Here is a 22,966-nt window from a genome sequence, read left to right on the forward strand (position 1 = left end):
GAGCACTACAATTTTGTCTCTTTGGTTCCGAGTGAGAGTGACCCACTGTCGTGGCGTCGTGTGCACTTTTTCTTTTTTATTTATAATATGTTCAGAACGTGTTAGCGGTGCTGTGGAGGCTCGCGATGGTCCTTGTCATAAAGTTGTTTTCGACTGGGATCTACTAGTAGTAGTATCAAAGAAGTCAGTAGGTCTTGAAAACTGTACTTCTCGACATCAGGAACACAGCTATTTGCTTGGAAATCCACCTTGGTTGCGCGAGACCGTGCCCCGTCATAACACCGCACAAGGCCAGCTAGCTCAGGATCATGCCTTCAACAAGGGAAACGGTGTCCGTAAAACCAAAACAAATATTTAGTGGATAGTGGAGACGGTTTTCGTGGAACAGTCATGAGCATATATCGTAGATTTACGATACGCCTCTATACACAATCATCAACGCATAGATACTTGCTACGTAAATTTTGGAGTAGTTGGAAAGAATACATTGAATGGCTGTGCATAAAGGAGGAGTTCGATCAATTTCAGTTAGCCACAAGTCCAAATGTTGCAGCTAATCAGTAGAGCTTACGCCCTCTTTGTACTTCTTGTTCTTATTGTTCAGGTGACGAGTGGTGTCTTTGTTGTTTCGTCTTCTTCTTTTTGTGTAGTCTAGACAGTGCTGTCTTAGTAGTGGTTCAGCTTAGTAGTGTCGAGCTTAGGCTCGTTTGTGTAACCCTGTAAACCACCCCCCCCCCCCCCCCCCCCCACCCCACCCCAAAAGCTTTCGAAAAAAAATGGCTGTGCATAGACACATGTCCACAGTTCACGACAGGTACTCTCCTACGGCTGCTCCATAAGGATAGTCTCCACTGAATTTTTCACGTAAAACAGTATCATTGCGGTTCTACCCATCCGGAAGTTCACTTGAGGGTCCCCAATCAGAGGGGGAAGAAGTATCATGACGATGCCTCATGGGAGGAGAGTGATCACCGTTTTATCAGTAAGACATGAGACCACAAATATGTACAATATCGTTGTGGCTGCTCTCTCCAGCCGGCTATAACACCACCATAATGCGCTAATTTAAACAATGATCTTAACATAGTCTTTTTTTTTATCAATGTAAATACATATGAACTTTTAGATAATCTGGAAGTACATAGACTGCAATCTCGAACGGGTGCAATACAATGCATACTTATGTTGGAGATCAGAATTGTTTGGATGGGTGGGTAGGGGTGGGGTGTTTGAAGAGAGAGGACATCACTTCTTCGTTATTAAGTGTCAACGTTCTTCACCAGAATTAATTGTACTGGAGTGTCAATACAAACTGCCACTCAAATTGGGTATCAATCTTTTGGAATGTGTGAAGAAGGTCACAGTTCCTGCAGTTCCAAGTTTTCAAGAGGTTTCAAAAAATGAGCCTAGCTCAACTGGTGGAGTTGGATGTGTAGTCATGCACATGCACCCAATCACCTAAATTTGATTCCTCTTCAGCTCGAAATTGAGTGTCTATTTTCTTCTTAATGAAATAACCGCTTAGTTCCTGGTCACTGTTTTTTTTTTTAATTTCGAGTTTTGAACAAATACATGTCCATGCACACCTGCTCCATCCGATCCAAAATAGAAGCCGTTTTAAGATTACAATAAGTTCTTCCACCATCAACTAATTATTACTGTACATAATACATACAATGGCACCATAAATAATTTTTACTAGATTTATGATGGAAAATATTACAATGGCATACAGTCTTTTAATTGAAATATTATTTCCTCATAGAAAATATAGTCAAAGTATTATCATTTACACCGTGGCAATGCCCATGCCTAAATGTCTGACTTATATTTTGTATCAACGAGAGGGAGTACAACACGAGATGCTCAGCATTTCAGCAAAAGAAACATATGTTCAATTCCTGGAGCTGAAGTACCATCTCAATTCTGTAAGCTGTGCGATAATAATGCACACACATACCTCAAGTCACTGACACAAAAAATGTAACTGAATTATAGACCAATAGATATCCTATACCTTACTTCTGTGTATAAGCCATGCTACATTTTCATGTATTCTTTCACAACTTTGACCTCTGATTTCTCATGCCGACCATGAAGTGATGCCATTCTAGCTTCCTAGTCAATCTTCACCGAAGAGTATATAAGCCTGGTGAACCAGAAGCAGGCGTAAAAGCCAATGGTGCCGGTGAGCACAAAGAAGGCGTAGGAGGCAATGAGCATGTAGCCGAAGTAGAGCACACCGGAGGCTGCCTTCGTGATCTGCATCTTCGTGAAGAAATAGAATGTTGCATACAGGAAGAGGTACAGAGCTGACGAGCCGGGCGTCAGGTAGGATCTCCACCACCACTGGTAGTCCTCGCTACACAGCTGGAAATAGCAAAGCACAATGGTGATCTCAGCGCAGGTCACTATTAGGATCATGAAGACGAGGAACAGGAACCCAAAGATGTAGTAGAACTGGTGCATCCAGATTATTGTCAGGATGAATAAGAGCTCCATGAACACAGCACCGAAGGGTAGGATACCTCCGATCAACATCGAGACGGCTGGGTTCATATACCATGGCTGCTGCGGTATCGGGCGTGGTATCTTGTTTGTCCTCACTGGGTCCTCTATGTAAGGCTTCTTAAACCCAAGGTAGCTGCCGATGAAGATCAGTGGCATAGAGATTCCAAACCACAGGAAAACCAGTGCGAGCATGGTGGTGAATGGTACAGCACCGGATGATTTCACGCCCCAGAGAAGCATGTTCAGGGCAAAGAATATTAGGAAGACGACTCCAGGGAATACCAAGACCGTCCTGATGGCAACCTTCTTCCATTCCACCCCCCCGAACATCTTGTAAAAACGTGCAGAGGAGTACCCTGCAAACGGGCCCATGAAGACCCAGAGCAGGAGCATGGCCGTCATGAACCCTCCACGATTTGAAGGTGACAGGAGCCCCAGGATCGCGATCAACAAGGTGACAAGCAGTGTTCCAAAGAACTGTACACCTGTACCCACATACACGCACAGCAGGTCAGCATTGACAGGAGGCCTGAACACATCACCGTGGAGAAGCTTCCACCCAGACTCCTCTTGGGCTTCCTCCTGGCTCTCTAGCTGGTTGTACTTGGAAATATCACGGTACAGAGTCCGGAGCATGATCATGGCAACCATTACAGAGAGGAAGAGGACCATGGTCAGAGAATTCACAATGGGAAACCAATGACCATCAGTTGTGCGAAGGTAGGTGTCCCAGCGTGATGCCCACTTGATATCACTTTCCTGGATGACACATCATGTAAGCAAAAATGAAAAGGTCACGAAATTTGAAGCTTTGCAATGAAAAACTAGACCATTTATCTGAAGCTTGAGTAGGAGTGCTACATGCCTACATCTCAATAACAAGGTTGGTTGTATAGAAACAACTCGACAAGTCGAACAATCGAAACTACCTCAAAGTTAACATCATAGGTGAAAATGATCTCTTTGTTTGCCTCTATTTGTTGAGGCCCATCAGAGTACACTACTAGAAGCCCCGAGTGTGGATTACAGGTTTTAAGGCGAGTTGCATTACCCTTCCAATCACCATCAGGTTTATGTTTACGACTGCAACAGACACAATAAATGATTAAATGTACACTGTACCTGTGAACATAAAAAAAATTGTAACATGACATGGCATATATATCATGAATCATGCGAGAACTCCACAGAGAAACTCCACCCACACTGTGAGCACAAAAAAATTGTAAAATGACATTGTATATCATGCATCATGTGAGAACACCACAAAGTAACTCCACTCTGTGAGATGAAATGTTTAACCTGTATGGTTTAACCTCAAAGGCCACAATCCTAGCGAGATCTGTTTGTGCCTCCTTGTTATACTTCACCAGAAATGAGTAGTGGTTGTAGATGAAATACATGACATCTTTACTCTGCATCAGTGACATTAGATCAGAACACATTTGTCACTGGCTGAAAAATAAGTTATTGGTATTCCCAGGTAGCTAGTATAATTAAGAAGATGAACCCACCCCAACGTACAGGCCCTTGACACCCAGATTCACACCTTGCTGATAGTATGGAGGCGCATCTCTATCAATCATCGTAATTGGGTCGACCAGAGGAAGGTTATCAAGAATCCTGCAAGGCAAGCAAACAGGGCTCATCCTCCCATTCCAGTTATCTGAATTTCTTTGCAGCTAGCAAGCAGCATCTGATCTCACATGTTTACACGGTACTCGTCCTCGATTTTCTCCTTGATGTCATTTGCTCCCTGTTCGGTCAGAACAATCTTGCATGTGATCTGACACAGCTTAGGCTCCATCATCTCGAACTGCATTTCGCGAACACAAATGAAACTCGATCCAAAACATTTTGAAGCAAAAGCAGCTCGCAGGAGGCGAATAAATATATAATGGTACAAACTGCTGCAGTCCTACAGGAATTACCACGTAGGGTGAGTTCTCGATTCGGTCGCCACGGAGGACCTGGCCGAGGTTCTCGGCGCTGTTGATGATGGTGTCCGGCCTGCAGAAGGGGAGGGAGTAGTAGGAGTAGGGCAGCTGCGTCCTGATGGAGCTCAGCTGGTTCACCTTCACGGCGAGCAAGTCGTTCTGCAACCAGCCGCCACGACCCACACGCACACAGAGATCCAGCACGTGAGGATAAGGGCCAAGAAATGAGTGAGACTGTGTGAAAGAGCGGCGGAAATAAAGCCAAGACCTTGCGGAAGTCGGCGGGGGCGACGCCGGGAAGGTAGAACCCGCTGGCGGCACCGGTGCATGCTAGGACGACGAGGAAGAGGAGCGCCGGGTGGGTCGTCGCCATGGTTGTGAGAGGAGGTGGGAGCGCGCCGAGCAGGAGGAATGGGAAGTGCCGAACAGCCGAAGTGGAACTGTGGAAGACGGGGGAAGGGAGAAGTGGTCGGCGGCGACAGAAGCGGCGGATTACGCGGAAGGTCAAAGTTCGGTCTGCGGTTAGAGGAAGGGCTAATAATACAGCAGGGTCGCTGGCTGTAAGGTTCTTTGCAGTTTTTTCTTAGCCCATTTATACAGTGGTTAATTCTTTACAGTTAATATATAGCCCACTTGTCTCTCTCACAGACTTTTTTGGTTCTTGTGCCCAAGCCGGCTGTAAGCTTACAGCCCACTTCTCCTCTCTCTCTTCTCCCCTCTCTCCTCCATCTCAGCATTTAATCGGCTTATAGCCTGTTATTATACTTGCTCTTAGCTGTTTGGTTCCTTCCCCTCCTCCTAAAATTCCTGTCACATCGAATGTTTGACATATGTATAGAGTATTAAATATAGACTAATTACGAAACTAATTGCACAACTTGCGACTAATTTGCGAGACGAATCTTTTAAGCCTAATTAGTCCATGATTTGACAAAGTGGTGCTACAGTAAACATGTGTTAATGATAGATTAATTAGGCTTAAAAAAATTCGTCTCGAAAATTAGCCTCCATCTATGTAATTAGTTTTGTAATTAATTTATATTTAATGCTCCTTATTAGCCTCTAAATATTTGATGTGACATAAATTTTAGGAGCGCGAATCAAACACCCCCGAAATAAGGTGGCTTCTGTCGCTGTCACTTCCTAGGAGAAAACATGCGTGCTCCTCCTCTGTTCATTTTTGCAAGACGTATTTGAGCTTGAAAAATATTATAATTTCTATGAATCTTGACTGACAATTAATTCGATTATATGTAAGTTTAATGTATATAAAAAGTTACACATAGATGACATCTGCGTTGTTCGCTTGAACTTATCAGCCCGGCTTATCAGCCATGGTACAATATTTTTCTCTCACAACAAAACAGCATCAGCCAGCTTATTAGCCGCAAAAACCATCAGCTAATATGATGTACTCTTTTCGTCAATAAAAAGATATACATACAACTATGCCCTGTGAAGGCTTTGGAAATTAAGAAACAGTCCTTGCTTTCAGGGACCTCTTTGAAAATATATGAAGTCTCTTCTTTTAAAGATAACAGTCATGCTCCAAGGTTAGAGTATACCCTGCCCATTAGAAAAGATCCTGGAGTTCAATACAAGGCTGTAGAAGATGAAACTATTAGCCATCAGACCCCTAAGGCTACATGGTTAAATCAAGTGGACGATAAATGGGAGAAATTTCTTTAGCAGACTACGTTTGATTGGGAGCTGACAGAAGTTCCGGCTGAAGCTAAAAGTCAACTAGAGTTCTTGCCTTTGGGGGATGTGTTTTAAGAGGGGAAATGGGTTAATTTTCTGAAGTTGGGTTCTGATTGGGGCATGTAATTGGTTTTTGAGCCCACTGTGATGTTTTTCTGGAGAGATTCTTAGATGTGTGCTTTGTAGACTTGTTGGAAAGGTGTTATCCACCTGGATGCTGTAGACGGTCTTTGTTATTGCTAATGCTAAGAGCAGGGTTCTAAACTTAAAAAAGATGCAACTATGAGATTTATGCAATGCAAACTACAATTTGATCATGTATATGGTGAAGAGTATTAACATTTATGTTTCCAACTAGGTTTACTGGAAAAATATTTTATATTTAATTTAATGTATATTAAGTGTTATTACTTTTTAATATAACTTTGTTTAACTTTAAACCTTTTGACTCCTTAAAAAGTAAGAATTGCATTTCTTATGAGAGTATATTTATAATGATTGATAACATACTCAAATAAAGGTCAAAATATTTTTATAGAATGCTTTCAAATCAAGAGACACCTTATAAAAATAAAAGGATGATGTACTATTCTTAATAAAAAAATACAAATAACAAGTTCTGGATAAAATAGTTGACACCAATATACCTCTCTATTACTGTATGTTTATAAAGATGCATTTTTATAGATTTGTTTTAGAATTTAACTGCTTTATTTTTTTAACGGTAAGCAATGTATGACAAACTCTCTATTACTTATTTAACGGCTTTATTTGTTTTAGGATTTAATGGCTCCCAACGGCTGGAAAAGTTGCACTGAGTGCAACGCCCAAAGCTTCAGTTTGCAACCCTCACTGGAGTTCATGTCCAGTGGGACCTCCGGTGAGATCACCGGACGACTCCGGCGAGGGACTGAAAACCGCAAGACCAGCTAGCACCGCAGCCCACCGGTGCCACCGCTCAGGTGCGCACCGGAAGGCAATGTGTTCGGCTGAGAACTAACACGAGTTAGTGCACTGCTCCAGCACTCTGGTGGGCACTCCGGTGCCACACCGGAACGGCTCTGGTGAGTCCTAAACAGCTTCACCGAGTGCCTTTCGTCCCCATGTTTGCAAGCCTGTCTAGTCGACTGCTCTCTACACGAGTTGAAAGCCCCAATATGAGAGACTAAATCTAAATATTGCTTATAGTCGACTATTGAATCATTATTAGAGAAGTATTTAGATTTAGTCTCCAATATACAACACTGCTCTCTAGTCGAAGCAGTCTCTAATATTTAGAAACCAAACAGAACGAGATTCTCTAAATTCAACCTCGACGGCACTAGAGAGCAGTCGAAGCAGGATCACCATTAGCTGGGGATCGGACGTTTTGAGCTTCGGCTCGCGATTTCAACCAGACACAATGTCACTTGCTCTTTTGAGCTTACACTCCACTATCTAGGTCTCGGCTCAAAAACAACACTATCACTTGCTCTTTTGGGCACCGTCGCTGCTTTTTTTTTTTTGGGCGCGAGTTCCCTCTTGTTTTAGCACGAACACGAGGTTGAGGCGACGGCAATCGGCTGGTGCACTACATCTCTTCGTCTCTCTATGCCAGGAACAGGTTTGCTGCTTTGCATCCTGTCACTTCATGTGTATTTAGATTGCAGCAATATTCTTTTAATTTGGTTGCCAACTCTCTCCCACTCGGATTGTGTTGGAATTGATTAAAGAAAACGTCGACTTGCTTTCATCAAAAACGGAATCAGCATATTTGAGATGGAAGAAAGTATGGATATTTGGTGAATGTCTTTTGCCCCTGATGTGTAGTCCAAATGTCTTTTGCAAGTTTGTATGAATGCCTTTTGCCTCCAGAAAAATAGTTATGATGATCTGTATGTATGTTTAGGAGCAAACATGTGCAAATCTTCGTTGAAATGAGAGTATCACAAACTCTTTTGCAATCATGACATGATCATTTTGCAACAATCTATACATCCAGTCATTCATTTTGACAATTTAGTGGTCACAACCTCAAATGTTTACTCAATATCACACTACAATCTCACAATCCCATCTAACCACTCTGCTATTGAACTGCCAACAGTCAACTCCGCTATTTACACTTGACACACTCTGAACATTTGAACATCCTGGAACACTCTCTGAATATCTGAACAGTCTGACGAGTAGAACTGCAGAGTCAAGACTGCCCTTCCCTTGGAGTCCAGAAGCACCTGGATGAGGATGGTGAGGCATGCGAGCGAGGCATCCAGTGACCAGCGACGCTTATGATATGGGGCCTGAGATGACTTGCTTCCTCCATCATTCGAGCATCAAGTGGTCAGTCAGAGCCGAAGCATGGCGCGGACCAAGGGGAGAACTCATGGGTGAAGCACGGGCGACACACAGCAGCGCGACACTAGGCGGCGGCGCCTAGGTTCTCGTCGAGCAAACCTGCGGTCGTTGGGCCAGATCGGGAGGCTGTGAATGCATCCATAAGTGCGTCGATGCGCGGACGTCTGATTCTCAACGAATGGTGATCCTTCTTCGGCTGCATTTTGTAGTCATCCAGGCCGCAGTTAGAGGATTTTGTTCCGGATGAAACCCCCTTTGTTTGAGAGATCAGGAGTCATTTTTTAGGGACCAAAAAACTAGGGAAAGAGAGTGAGAAGGGGATCTGACCACTGCTACTTAAAAAACACAAAAGTTGAAGGCCAACAACAATCTCACTTGAGCCACCCTCACTTGGTCCCTCACCTGAACAAGCAGTTTCCAATTCTGCAGGAATTTAAAAAGTTTGAGAATGGCATCAGCTGAATAATGAATCAAATTTTCCTCAATGCGCAATTATTTCTCATCAACCAAGCAGCAGTACTATATTATTCACAGCAACATCAGTTAACAGCAACACCTGCACAAACTCAAACTCGCTAAGATAACAATATTACTAAGTTTAGCACCCCGATATCACCATTCATTGACAGATTAGCAGTATGGATGAACTGGATTAGAGATATGTACAAGGCATCTTTAGTGTAGAAGCTCATCCAAGGAATTACTTTTTCTTTACCTCTCGAGCTATATACCTTCTTGGCTGAGCCTAAGTTATCATGACCTTACCATGAGAGCATAACATGCATCATAGGTCAATAAATAAATTCCTAGGCATATCAAGATTGCCAATATTAAAAGGATTTAGGTAGGATAGAACCAGTAGAACACATATTGCACTTTCAAAAATTTGTTATTCTTGGAGCCTACCATGCCGTGTTAGTAACCAATTCTTTACTTGTTCAGGATATTGTAAAACCAAAAACTAAGTAAACATGTACCTGGAGTGTAGAAGCTCATGTACGGAACAACATAGCCGATTCCTGTGTCCTGGTATAACTCCACCTTATAGGTCTTTAAATCAATGGTGTAGAGAATGCTTCCCACCATCATGAAAGCGATACCAAGACCATCCGCGAAACCAAACACATGAGGTGAGGTAAAGACGCCATCAAGAGGGAGCAACGTCTTAAGGTCAATCACTCTACTCTTTGTCCATCCAGCATCAACTTCAGGAGCATCCTTCCTCAACCACATGGAGAGTTTGGAGTTAACTACACTGACGAGCCCCAGCACACCTTCCTCCGTGGTTGTGAGCACATGACACCGCCAATTGGAGCATTCGAATGGAAGCTGAATCCAAGACATTTCACGTGATTCCAAATTGTACTTCAGAGTTATGTTCGCGAACCGAATCCCAAAATAGAGTGCATTACCCACAAGCACAGAGCGCTCCTCTAAATCAACCAAGCTGTAATCAAGGTGTTGAGTGCTGTTGGCTCACTCCATGCACCAACATCTGATGAGTAAGTGTAGATGAACGTTTCACACGGATCAAAGCCAAAAAAACCACAAGGAAGGGTCCACGGTGGCAATCAAGGTGGTGGCAGACACCAGCGCTGGCGCCGGTGCCGGCGCAGAGAACCGCAGCAGTCGAGCCGATTGTCGGCCGCGGCGGAATGGGCAGCACCCGTTGCTCGTCCATCATGGGATCCTAGACCACGAGGACGTCCTCCTCCTCCGGAACATACCTTGGGATGAGGACACGACCGTGGCGGGCGTCCAGCGCACCCCAGTGAAAGCGGCCGGCAAGCGACGGGCAGAAGGCGGTTGTGGGCACGAAGCTGGTGTTGCAGAGGAATCCCAGCATTGGGGGCGTGCGGTGGAGCTCGCGGAACCTGCGGCGGAAGCGGGGGCCAGAGATGAGGCGGCACCATGGCTTGCAGACGAGAGCGGCGCGGAAGAGGCTCACCGGTTCGCCGAGCAGGAAGCGGAGGAGGATCTCCTTGATGAGCTCCTCCGGTAGGGGGGGCGGTGGCGGCTCGAAGGTTTCGTCGGCGTTGAACCAAAACAACAGCCTTAATATCATCACGTAAACCATCTATGAATCGATTGGTGATAAAGGAAGGATCTAAGTGAGGATTATGAGCAAGTAACTGATGGAATGTATCACTAAAGGCTTCAATATACTCAGTAACAGTACTAGTTTGCTTAAGGTGGAAAAAATTGCGATGTAAGTGATCGTGCTCGTTCCGATCGAACTTACTGCAGATGGCAGAACACAGATCCTTCCATGAATGATTACGAGCAAAATCAGGTACAGTCTGAACCCAAAGGGAAGCAGACCCGGAGAAGTTCATGGTGGCTAACTTGACCCAAAGGTTCTCAGGTACAGAATATACATAAAAAAAATGTCTCACAATTCCTAATCCAGAGTTTCGGGTTGCTACCATCAAATTTGGGGAAATTGAACGGAGGTATGGCAGAATTCCAATTCAGAGCTAAGCCACTAGGTGCATAACCAATCGATCCAAATTGCAGAGCATTGGGATAAAGGAAATTGGCGTACCTGTGACCGGGGCAGGGATCGTAGTGGTATACACTACCCCGAAGCAGTACCCCGGTGATGATTTTCTTCGCCGTGGTCCTTACACCCAGATGCCGCCCGCGGCGGGTAGGCTCCAGATGGGCGGAGCCTGGCACCTTCAGGCTCGCGGAGGCAGAGAGGTCCCCCGGAGCGGTGGTCGGTGGAGGTTGGGCGATGGTGACGTAGCCTGACAGCGTTGCCATCGAGGAGTCCACCGGTTGTGCTTGCGGTAGTAGAGTCCCCAGCGCCTGCTCCATGCGCTCGCCGAGATCCATCACCGCGTGCTCCAGGTCGGTGACGCGGCTGTCGACGATGGGCTTCCAAGTGTTGATGTCGGTCCTCAAGGCCCGCATCTACACCATGGAACTGCGCAATTCCTCGATCCCCTTGGAGTTCTGACCGAGAAGCGCCAGGATCTGGCCGTACTGCTCCTCCGGCGTCGACATGGCCATCTGACGGCGTGTGAGGTACGGATGTGATGCCAGGGTACCAAATTGTTATCGACTAGGTCAGGCCTGGTAGGTGAACTTGTGTTCGTCGGACCAGCCGGAGCCGGATCCGCCGGCACTGCCGCACGGTTCAGAGAATATCGAATACAGGTTGAGTTTGCCTTCTCCCGGCTGCCTCTCTCTTATCACGCTTACATGGGTCGCCTTGCCCTTTTACAGCCACGCAGGGCCCATCACCTTAGGATTCGGCCTCCTGGCCCGTTTAGCCTTCAACTTTTGGTTGTCATCAGTCTTCGCGCCCAGATCGCCATCGTCTTCAGTAGCAGGCCTATTGGCACTAGTGACATTCTTCCTCCCTTGAAAGACGGCTTGACCCAAGCCAGCGCTCGGGTAAACTCTTGGCGAAGCGCGTCCTCATCTTCCCAAGTCGACAACTCCAATGGTGTACGGGACCAGCGTACCAGCACTTGAGGTTGAGTCTTGTTGCCGTGAAGATGTAGACGGCGATCAAGGATTTCCAGAGGTACCTGAAGACTGTCAGAGAAAGATGGTAATTCTAGACATACCGAGTGTGAAGAGGGTACAACTTTCTTCAACTGGGGTACATGGAAAGTTGGATGAATCCTGGAGCCAGCAGGTAATTGCAGAGTATATGCAACAGAACCAATCTTGGACAGGATCTGGTAAGGCCCGAAATAACAGAAGGACATCTTGTTGGAAGATCTCAGAGCCACAGAAGATTGGACTGAAGGTTGTAACTTTAGATAAACATAGTCACCGACTGTAAAATTTCTGTCAGAGCGGTGCTTGTCTGCTTGAATTTTCATCTTCTTCTAAGCTCGCAATAGGTGCTGTTGCAGGAGCTGCTGCATAAGAGATCTATCCTGAAGCCACTGATCCAGATCTTCTATTTCACAATTTTCAACATCTATACCAAGCTGTCATGGTTCTTAGCCATAGAGAACATAGAATGGTGTCTTGTTCTGATGAATGAAAAGATCTGTTGTATCAAAATTCGGCCAAAGCCAACCACTGGGACCATTTAGTTGGACAGGCATGAGCAAAGCATCTTAAATTTGTTTCTAAGCATTGGTTCACTCGCTCGGTCTGTCCATCCATTTGAGGATGGTAGGCAGAGCTCATGCGAAGTTCAGTACCAGTAATCTTGAACAGAGTCTGCCATAAGTTGCTAGTGAAAACCTTATCTCTATCTGATATAATAGCTTGAGTTAGGCCATGTAATTTGAAAACTGAGTCCATATAGTGAAGGGCTACTTGCATGGCAGTAAAAGGATGAGATAGAGGTATAAAGTGTGCATACTTGGAGAATTTGTTGACTACTACCAAGATGCAATTGAAGGTTTTGGACTTGGGTAATCCTTCGATGAAATCCAGAGAGACCACTTGCCAAGCTGCATCAGGTACTGGTAGTGGTGAAAGCAGTCCAGGATAAGGAGTTCTCTCTGGTTTAGCCTGTTGACAGATGGAGCAATGAGACACATAATCAGCAATGTATTGTTTCATCTTGGGCCAAGCGAAAAGCTTCTTGATCCAGTGGTAAGTGGCCTCAATGCCAGAATGGCCACCCAACAGGCTAGCATGCAAAAGCTATCATGATCTGATGATGCATAGCACTGAGGGAACCCAACCAAAGTCTATTCTTGAATTTGATCAATCCACCTTGCAAAGAAAAATGACCGATGGGTGAGGTGACAGACAATTTCTGTAGCAATTCCGACAACTCCTCATCTTGGAGGGGTTTGCAAGTCTGTGAGCCACAGAGGTTGCATGACTGAAGTTGCAGCAAATTCGGCTGTGTCTTGGTGGGTTGCACGTGATAATGCATCGGCAACAGCATTCTCAGAACCTTTCTTGTACATAATTCTAAAATTCAAGCCCATCAATTTTGTTAATGCCTTGTGCTGCCAAGGTGAAGTCAGACACTGAGCATCTAAGTGGAGTAAGCTTTTATGATCTGTCTTGATGAGAAACTCAGAATGTTGGAGATAAGATCGCCAATGATCCACTACTATCATAATGGCCAGGCATTCCTTGCCATATGTGGAGAGGCCCTGAGATTTCAAGCTAAGTGCCTTACTGACATAGGCTAGAGAATGCCCATCTTGTTGAAGAACTGCTCCCACACCTCTGTCAGATGCATCAGTTTCAATGGCGAAGGGTTTGGTGAAATCAGGGAGTTGCAGCACAGGGGTGGAGACAAGTGCCTGTTTTAGTGCTTCAAAGGCAGCTTGTGTTTCAGATGTCCAAGTGAATAGAACACCCTTCTTGAGCAAATTGGTGAGGGGTTTGCTGAGAAGACCAAAATGCCTAACAAACTTTCTGTAGTATCCAGCCATACCCAAAAAGCTTCTGAGGTCTCTGACAGTAGTTGGTGGGGGCCAATTCTGAATAATAGCTACTTTAGTTGGATCTGTGGCAACACCAGAAGCACTAATAACATGACCCAGATATTTCAATTCTTGTTGAGCAAAGGTGCACTTCTTGAGTTTCACTTGGAATTTATGCTGTCTTAAGGCCTCAAAGACTTGTCTTAGGTGTTGCAAATGATCAGACCAATTGGAGCTGTAGATGAGGATATCGTCAATAAAGACAACCACAAACACCCTGACGAATGGAGCAAGAACATAATTCATTACAGACTGAAAAGTAGCTGGTCCACCAGTGACACCACATGGCATGACTTGGTACTCATAGTGACCATTATGGGTCTGAAATGCTGTTTTATATTCCTCTCCAGGTGCCAATCTAATTTGGTGGAAGCCAGAACTGGGATCAAGAGATGTGAACCAAGATGCTCCTCCCAATTCATCCAATATCTCATCAATGACAGGCAATGGATATTTATTTTTGACAGTATAAGCATTTAGCTTCCTGAAGTCCACTAATAGGATTACGGATCCTACCGCGTAGATCACGGAGTCTGTAGGGGTGAGAGGGAGGTGGAGTAGGCTGGGAACCTCACTGCCGGCGGCTGGACGCCGTGGTGGAGGATGGGCGGCTGCGGCTGTAGCCCTAACCCTCGCGTAGCTACAGTAACGGAGGTACTGTTCACGCATGAGCAGTAGAGGCGGCTAGGGTTAGGAACTCCCGGCTCCCGGGGGAAACCGAAAACAATAGATTTGTTTCTGCTTAATTATCCAAATGTCTTACAAGCCATATATATAGCTCTCACAAATAAGGGATATATCTAATAAATAGGCTAAATAATAGATAATATGGGCGGCTAGCCCCCTAATGCCGGCGCACAAGCTCAGCCACTAATGGGCCTCCGCCTGGTATATGTGACGCCGGTCATAACATCCACACAAAATCTCCGGTCTCCAGTTTTCTTTTTGACCAGAAGAGCAGGTGATGAGAAAGGACTAGTGCTTGATTGTATGAAACCTTTTTGCAACAGCTCCTTCATTTGATTTTCAATCTCTGTCTTCTGTGCTGGGTTGTATCTATAGGGTCTGATCTTGAATGGTTGAGTACCAGGAAGTAGAGGAATAGTATGATCCCTAGGTTGACTTGGAGGTAGTCCAAACACAGGCTCAAAAACATCAGCAAATTCAGTGATTATCTCCTGAATTTGGGCAGGTAGTGTAGGTACAGTTGCTGCTTGATCTTGAACTGAATGCAGTTGCACTTGATACAAGATTGAGTCCTCTTTGATGAGAGCAGCTAACTGAGCATTTGTGATTGGTGTCCCCATTGTTGCTGAAGGGTTGATGCCCTTGAGGGTGATCAATTGATTGTTCTGTGAAAATTGCAGCCACTTATCCTGCCAATGAACTTGCATAGGTCTAGGCTGCTGCAGCCAGTCCATGCCCAAAATGATATCATAACTGTTGAGTGGAATTATCTTGAATGTAGTGCTGAAAGTGTGCCCACAGATTCCCCAAACTTAGTGTTTCAGCTGATGAGTGCAATGCATGATACTGCCATTGGTAACTCGGACCTGAATTGGTTGTTTGAGAGCTGTCCATCCAGGTATAGCAGAGGCTAATTGCTCACTGATGAAGGAATTAGTGCTTCCAGAATCAACTTGATGAGTGCAATGCATGATATAAGCTTGATGAGCAGCTATATAACCTTGGAGCCCGATAGTCCTACTGGATTCAGTGCCTTTGACCGCTTGAACAGAAATGTGCATCAAATCATCTCCTGAATCAGTATCAACAGCTGGACAGTCGACTGAGCAATCCGAGTTATCATCGAACAATTTCCAAATCTCTTCAACTGCGTTCAGAGGTATAGTCTTGGGGCAGGCACTTGTGACCGGGTCCCCCACTTCTCACCACATTTGAAGCATAAGCCTTTGGCACGGAGAAAAGACTTGAGGTCGGCCATAGCTTCAGCGGGTGACTTGGAAGAAGATGCTTCAGGTGGTCTGGTGTCAGCTCGATTTGAAGAAGTACTCTTGGTATAAGGTGGAGACAGCGGCATAGAAGACCGGCCACCATCAATCGACACTTTCTTGCCATAAGAGATATCAGGACGACGGAAGTCCCGTTTGCTTGTGCCCGCCAACACCTCCTCCTGCAATAACGCCACAGAACTAGCAGTATCAATGTCGTGGGGGCGTTGAACCAAAACAACAGCCTTAATATCATCACGTAAACCATCTATGAATCGATTGGTGATAAAGGAAGGATTTAAGTGAGGATTATGAGCAAGTAACTGATGGACCGTATCACTAAAGGCTTCAATATACTCAGTAACAGTACTAGTTAGCTTAAGGTGGAAAAATTTGCGCTGTAAGTGATCGTGCTCATCCCGATCGAACTTACTGCAGATGGCAGAACAGAGATCCTTCCATGAATGATTACGAGCAAAATCAGGGACAGTCTGAACCCAAAGGGAAGCAGACCCGGAGAAGTTCATGGTGGCTAACTTGACCCAAAGGTTCTCAGGTATAGAATATACATAAAAAAATGTCTCAGAATTCCTAATCCAGAGTTTCGGATTGCTACCATCAAATTTGGGGAAATTGAAAATGGCAGAATTCCAATTCAGAGCTAAGCCACTAGATGCAAAACCAATCGATCCAAATTGCAGAGCGTTGGGATAAAGGAAATTGGCGTACCTGTGACCGGGGCAGGGATCCGAGTAGTGGTATACTGTCACAACCCGTGGCCGCCGGTGAGATCAATCCGGTGACGTGAGCTATCACGGGAGAAAATCAGAGGATAGGATCTCAATCGCGAGGAGGAAGAACACCTTCTTGACCCGTTCGTGTTTCCGGATATTTTGCTATACCCCTCTCCGTGTCTGGCTTCTCTCCTATATAACCACCACTCATTGTCGCTAGCACAAATCCACAAGGCCTACAGCCCATTAAATCGAGGCCCATATATCCTGTTGTACGGGGTATGACATTACCGCCCCCACAAAACATTGCTTGTCCCCAAGCAATGGCTGGAATGAAGCAGTCATGATTGCCACCTGGATCCCATGGTACATTCAAACATATTGCTAACAGTGCCCTCCCAATGTCATATAGGGTGTCTCCAAAGACAGTTAAGGTGCGGCATCCTCTTTTAGTACTCATACTTGGAAGCCAGACCCAGAAACGCTCCCTTGAATCATACCTTTCTACTGATTCTAGGTACACGCTTCCATCATAGCCACCAGACATATGGACGACTTCATTTAGTTCAGATGCAGCAAGAGCAAACCGACAGAGCAGCGTAGATGAGCTACATATCCATTTCCCAAGGTACAGATCATAAATCTCAACTTCAGAATAAGTTTCATTTCCATATCCATTACTAGCATATATTTTCTCATTAGGACAGATTCCAGCAAGACTTCCTTTCTTCAGGTTCAAGGAGGGGCATTTCGTCCACTCATAATTCCTCAAGCTATTGCACATGCTTCCAAGATGAGATAGTGAACAGTCAAATTTGAACTGTAACTCATCTACAACGTATTTCAATTGCTGAACTTTCCTTCTTGAGTCTTTAGCTACTGCCCTCAATGAAAGTATTTCTTTGTCTGACCCAATCAGTTTCTCATCAAAGTAATCTCCACTTTGAGCTAATTGCTGCAGTAAACCATGGTGCGTGCCAATTTCAGCTTGTATTTCATCCCACACCATGCTATCACAAATCACTTCTTCAGACAGCAACTTGCCATGCATCAAGTCATCCAACTCTGGATCTAGCTGTTGCAACAGACCATCAAGGTCATGGATGCCATGCAACAGCTCATCGTCCCATAGCACATCCTGATAGAAAATGCCGTTGAGCAATCCATGTGCAGCACAAACATCAGACAGAAACTCAGCAGCCAATACAAACATCTCAGGAGGTGTTTCATCAAACACGGTATCCACCGCATCCATCCCAAGCTCAGGTTGATGTCCAACAACGATTGCATCATGCTGCCGAACAAGCGTGCCAAAGTGTGCTAGGTCACAGTAGTTCTGGTTGATCAGACTAACAACCTGTACATTATCAGTATTCCTCAAAGGAAAAATATTGCCCAAACTGAATGCATATGGAATTGATATGATATCTGCAACTTTTGTATCAGACTCTTGGAACAATGATAATCCAGCAACATTGCCATCCCACAATGCATCATTGCATAGTACCAAGATGATCTCCTCTGTGATGTTCTCCATCTCGTTAGCAGAGCCTTCGACATTGGGGAGTACCTGAAAGTCCTTGGTGAGTGGCTCTACCACATGATCTACATCCAAGCTCATGTCATCCGGTGGCTCAGTATCATACTGTGGATCGTCATCCCATACATGGTTTTCATCAAACAACTCCCCTGCCATCGGAGCCTTGAAAGAGACTGGCTCGGCAATTGGTTTGTTGTCCATGCCAATCGAACACTCTCCATGAGCTAATAACTCCAATAAACTGTCATATGACTCTTCCCCTTGCAGAAACTCATTAAATACTTGGTCTGTAGCATTCATACATTGGTTGAGAAGACATGAGGTGCTGACAGGAGTAAGCACTACACTGGCATTGAGCTTGACAATGTGCTTTGTTAGCTCATCATCTACACTCAAGCTTAGGTGTTGCAACAGGCTTTCATGCGTGCCAATGTCAGATTGCCTCTCCTCATCCCATCTTACCTCAAGCGGCATATCATTGAACAATTTATCTGCAGTATCCATGTCACTGTCATGAGGGATCAAATCATTGATGACAAGATCAACTATTGCTCTGTTGTCCAAAACCAAGGACTTATCAAACTGAGCTACGTGCTGAACTAATGCATCCTGTGAGTCAAGGTTATGCAACAGTGCAACATCCTCAACCACATCCAGCTGGGGCATTTCATCATACATCACATCGACAGAAGCCATGCCAAGCTCCAAGTGGATAGGAGCACCAGTGTCAAGAGTGGGCTCATCCATGGGTCCCTTGACCATGAACTTGTTCTCACCAACATGACGCTCTCCACCTTGAGCTAGCTCCTTCAGTAAACCATGCTGGTCATCAAATGTATGTTGCAGTTCCTCATCCCAAACCGCTTCTGAATGAGACAGAAAATCAAGCACCGGGCGTCGACTCTCTTGCTGTGACATTCCCACAAACACCTGGGGGGCAAAACACACAGCAGGTGCTCGCTGCTGCAAACCAAGGCCACCCTCACTCGAAATCGGCTCCAAGGTGTAACAACTCTCCCTGTACCCAGATGGATGCTCAGGAGAAGAGACCTCAATCACGCAGCTAGCCCGCAACAGGGAAGCTGAGGAAGTACGTCGATGCCGCGCGTAGGTACTTGTGGTAGTCGCCGCAGCCGGCCGTCAGAGTGCCTCGAGTGGAAGCCGCCCACCCGTCGAGCATCGATCTGAAGGTCTACCGCCACCACACGCCACCAAAGTATAAGCCGTCGTTGCAGCACACGCTCGGTGAAGGAGTCGCTGCCGCACCGAGGAAGGAAATCCGCCGCGAACGAAATGGAGCCCGAGCCGATCGCTGCTGGAGCGCCGACCGGAGCTGAGGAGGATGGGCTTGCCAAATCGATGAAGTCGTCGAGCTGGACAACTGGATCCGCCGTCGACGCGCACCAGGTCATGCCACCGCTGGTCCAGACGAAGAAGAAGCCGATAACCAGCGTCGAAGCAGGAGCTGACGCTGCCCACCACCCACACCGAGGAAAGTCGGCTCTGATACCACTGTCACAACCCGTGGCCACCGGTGAGATCAATCCGGTGACGTGAGCTATCACGGGGGAAAATCAAAGGATAAGATCTCAATCGCAAGGAGGAAGAACACCTTCCTGATCCGATCGTGTTTCCGGATATTTTGCTGTACGCCTCTCCGTGTCTAGCTTCTCTCCTATATAGCCGCCACTCATTGTCGCTAGCATAAACTCACAAGGCCTGCAACCCATTAAATCGAGGCCCATGTATCCTGTGGCACGGGGTATATACACTACCCCAACGCCACCCGGTGATGATTTTCTTCGCCGTGGTCCTTAGGCCCAGATGACGCCCGCGGCGGGGTAGGCTCCAGATGGGCGGAGCCCGGCACCTTCAGGCTCGCGGAGGCAGAGAGGTCCCCCGGAGCGGTGGTCGGTGGAGGTTGGGCGATGGTGACGTAGCCTGACAGCGTTGCCGTCGAGGAGTCCACCGGTTGTGCTCGCGGTAGTAGAGTCCCCAGCGCCTGCTCCATGCGCTCGCCGAGATCCATCACCGCGTGCTCCAGGTCGGTGACCCGGCTGTCGACGATGGGCTTCCAAGTGTTGATGTCGGTCCTCAAGGCCCGCATCTCCACCATGGAACTGCGCAATTCCTCGATCCCCTTGGAGTTCTGACCGAGAAGCGCCAGGATCTGGCCGTACTGCTCCTCCGGCGTCGCCATGGCCATCTGACGGCGTGTGAGGTACGGATGTGATGCCAGGGTCGAAGCTCCGGTACCAAATTGTTACCGACTAGGTCACGATGTATATTACTGATAGAGTTTGGTAGGTGAACTTGTGTTCGTCGGACCAGCCGGAGCCGGATCCGCCGCCGGCACTGCCGCACGGTTCAGAGAATATCGAATACAAGTCGAGTTTGCCTTCTCCTGGCTGCCTCTCTCTTATCACGCTTACATGGACCGCCTTGCCCATTTACAGCCACGCAGGTCCCATCACCTTAGGATTCGGCCTCCTGGCCCGTTTAGCCTTCAACTTCTGGTTGTCATCAGTCTTCGCGCTCAGATCGCCATCGTCTTCAGTAGCAGGCCTATTGGCACTGGTGACAGATTCATACCAGTCTGCCCTCCATGGCGTGCGGCTCATAGGGGCTGTTCGTCAGCATTATTATTATATCAATCCATCAGGTAATGCCTTGGCCAAAATCATTGCAAGGTTCATACATCGATTCTAGCTCCGAGAATGAATGACACCTGTTACGTTGCATATTGTTTTCGCGTGAACATGAGGGTGAGCGCTGACGGCAATCGGCTGGTGCACTGCATCTCTTGGTCTCTCCATCCCAGGAACAGGTTTGCTGCTTTGCATCCTGTCTCTTCATGTGTATTTAGATTGCAGCAATATTTATTCTTCTAATTTTGTTGCCATCTCTCTCCCACTCAGATGGTGTTGGAATTGGTTAAAGAAAATGTCAACTTGCTTTCATAAAAAATGAAATCAGCATATTTGAGATGGAAGAAAGTATGGATATTTAATCTGAATGTCTTTTGCAACTTCGTATGAATGCCTTTTGCCTGCAGAAAATAGTTATGATGATCTGTATGTATGTTTAGGAGCAAACATGTGTAAATGTTCACTGAAATGAGATTATCACAAACTCTTTTGCAAACATGACATGATCATTTTGCAACAATCTATACATCCAGTCATTCATTTTGACAATTCAGTGGTCACAACCTCAAATGTTTACTCACAATATCACTTTACAATCCCATCTATCCACTCTGCTATTGAACTGCCAACAGTCAACTCCGCTATTTACGCGAGACACACTCTGAACATTTGAACAGCCTGGAACACACTCTGAATATTTCAACAGCCTGACGAGTAGAACCGCAGAGTGCCCTTCCCTTGGAGTCTAGAAGCACCTGGAAGAGGATGGTGAGGCATGCGAGCGAGGCATCCGGCAACCAGCGAATGCTTACGATTTGTTGCCTCAGATGACTTGCTTCCCCCATCATTCGAGCATCGGCTGGTTGGTCGGAGCCGAAGCATGGCGTGGACCAATGGGAGCACTCAGGGGCGAAGCACGGCGCGGCACACGGCGACGCGACACTAGAATATGGTTGCACGAATATAACTTACATATGTTCATTGAATTAAAGAAAATGAAAACTTTTTTTTGCTTTACTACAAACATCATAAATTAGTGTACACCATAACTTTCTATGATTTTGGAAACATATATATAGGGGAGTAGGTGAAGCTTGGGAAATCTAAATCATCAATTTTGTAACTATAAGGGAACAGTTTTTGACATTGGAATATAGGATAGGAGACAAACAACAGATCTGTATAAGTGAATGCATCAAAACTTCTGCACATATCATTCAAATGCAGGGTATTGTGGCCACGGGTCTTGCCTGGTCCCTTAAGATTTGGTGCATAAATAAGGGAGGCCCAACCACTGCAGACTGTCATGGTAGCCATCTTGGCAGCAATTTTCCTTGGTGATCAACTCTATACTGGAGGGTAAAGAATTTTGAACTTGAACACTTCAAATTGGATTGCTGAACAATTGAATGTATTGGTAATTAACTGTAATCGTTTTCGTAATTTCACACAGTGTTATGGGCACGGCGATCATAGTGATTGGCTTGTATTCTATGCTGTGGACTAAAAACATGGAGAAGAAAGGCGCTTGTGACCTGGAAACTGAAACAAGGTTAGCAAGGCATTTCCTTGATGAAGAGGGTACAAGAGAAAATCCATAACAGGTGTCTCACCATTCACCATAGACAATGCTAGCAGAAAAGATTTTAGCGATCGACAGATGCATTCGTGGTGTTTCCACAACTTGTGATTGTGACCATAGTGATTGGCTAAAACACACTTTGGTGAGGTAAGCCGGTTAATAATTTACTAATGAATTGAAGAATTTCCGTGCCTGTTTATGGCTATCGATTTGAGGTTTAATATCGATGAATAGGGCATGAATGAAGGCGCTACGGATATGACTGTGTTTATTGCAAGAACATATATATGTAAACCGGCAACGATAATGATATACAACGGGCGTCTAGACGGGGACGGGCACACCCGACTCACGCCGAACAAACCCACCCGTGCCGCACGCCGCCTCCCTCCCTCCTCCTTATCCTTTCCTTGAGCTGCACCCCCGCAGCTCCCGTGCTCCCATTCTACTGCAGTGCTCGCTCGCCCGCCGTGACGGACACCACGCGCTGGCTGCCCCGCCCGCCCGCTGGCGCTCCCTCCCTCTCCCCCTCCGTGACCTGCTACCCCACGCCCCCAGTGACCTGGCTCCCGCTCCCCCACCGGAAACGAGGACGGCGGCGGCT

At 46.1% G+C, this 22,966-nt stretch overlaps 2 protein-coding genes and 1 long non-coding RNA gene across 8 annotated transcripts; 1 reads left to right on the forward strand and 2 right to left on the reverse strand.

Moving 5' to 3' along the window:
* Window positions 1-1,740: 1,740 nt before the first annotated feature.
* Window positions 1,741-4,882, reverse strand: LOC136520838 (transmembrane 9 superfamily member 8-like). 2 transcript variants are annotated; one of them, XM_066514499.1, is made up of 8 exons: window positions 4,717-4,882; window positions 4,443-4,607; window positions 4,218-4,327; window positions 4,026-4,134; window positions 3,814-3,926; window positions 3,441-3,594; window positions 2,529-3,270; window positions 2,279-2,370 (listed from the first exon to the last, which is right to left on the reverse strand). In XM_066514499.1, exons 1-8 carry the CDS (start codon window positions 4,819-4,821, stop codon window positions 2,363-2,365), a joined length of 1,506 nt encoding a protein of 501 aa, XP_066370596.1. In that variant the 5' UTR covers window positions 4,822-4,882; the 3' UTR covers window positions 2,279-2,362. The 2 variants fall into 2 exon arrangements, with proteins under 2 accessions (XP_066370595.1, XP_066370596.1); XM_066514498.1 differs by having other exon boundaries at window positions 1,741-3,270.
* Window positions 4,883-7,978: 3,096 nt separating this feature from the next.
* On the reverse strand, window positions 7,979-11,844 carry LOC136520977 (uncharacterized). Of its 4 annotated transcripts, none has more exons than XM_066514692.1 (4): window positions 11,032-11,844; window positions 9,464-10,540; window positions 8,814-8,909; window positions 7,979-8,682 (listed from the first exon to the last, which is right to left on the reverse strand). In XM_066514692.1, the coding sequence occupies exons 1-2, from the start codon at window positions 11,400-11,402 to the stop codon at window positions 10,177-10,179; spliced, it is 735 nt and encodes a 244-aa protein (XP_066370789.1). In that variant the 5' UTR covers window positions 11,403-11,844; the 3' UTR covers window positions 7,979-8,682; window positions 8,814-8,909; window positions 9,464-10,176. The 4 variants fall into 4 exon arrangements, 1 of the variants encoding a protein (XP_066370789.1); XR_010775458.1 differs by having other exon boundaries at window positions 7,981-8,682; window positions 9,464-10,563; window positions 11,032-11,840; XR_010775460.1 differs by having other exon boundaries at window positions 7,990-8,682; window positions 9,464-10,360; window positions 10,435-11,840.
* Window positions 11,845-19,780: 7,936 nt separating this feature from the next.
* LOC136522258 (uncharacterized) lies at window positions 19,781-22,545 on the forward strand. 2 transcript variants are annotated; one of them, XR_010775827.1, is made up of 4 exons: window positions 19,781-20,353; window positions 20,589-20,959; window positions 21,051-22,139; window positions 22,234-22,545. It is a non-coding gene; the product is annotated as an uncharacterized lncRNA (long non-coding RNA). The 2 variants fall into 2 exon arrangements; XR_010775826.1 differs by having other exon boundaries at window positions 20,589-22,139.
* Window positions 22,546-22,966: the final 421 nt, after the last annotated feature.

This window comes from Miscanthus floridulus, chromosome 18 (genome assembly GCF_019320115.1).
Source record: "Miscanthus floridulus cultivar M001 chromosome 18, ASM1932011v1, whole genome shotgun sequence".
NCBI lineage: Eukaryota > Viridiplantae > Streptophyta > Magnoliopsida > Poales > Poaceae > Miscanthus > Miscanthus floridulus.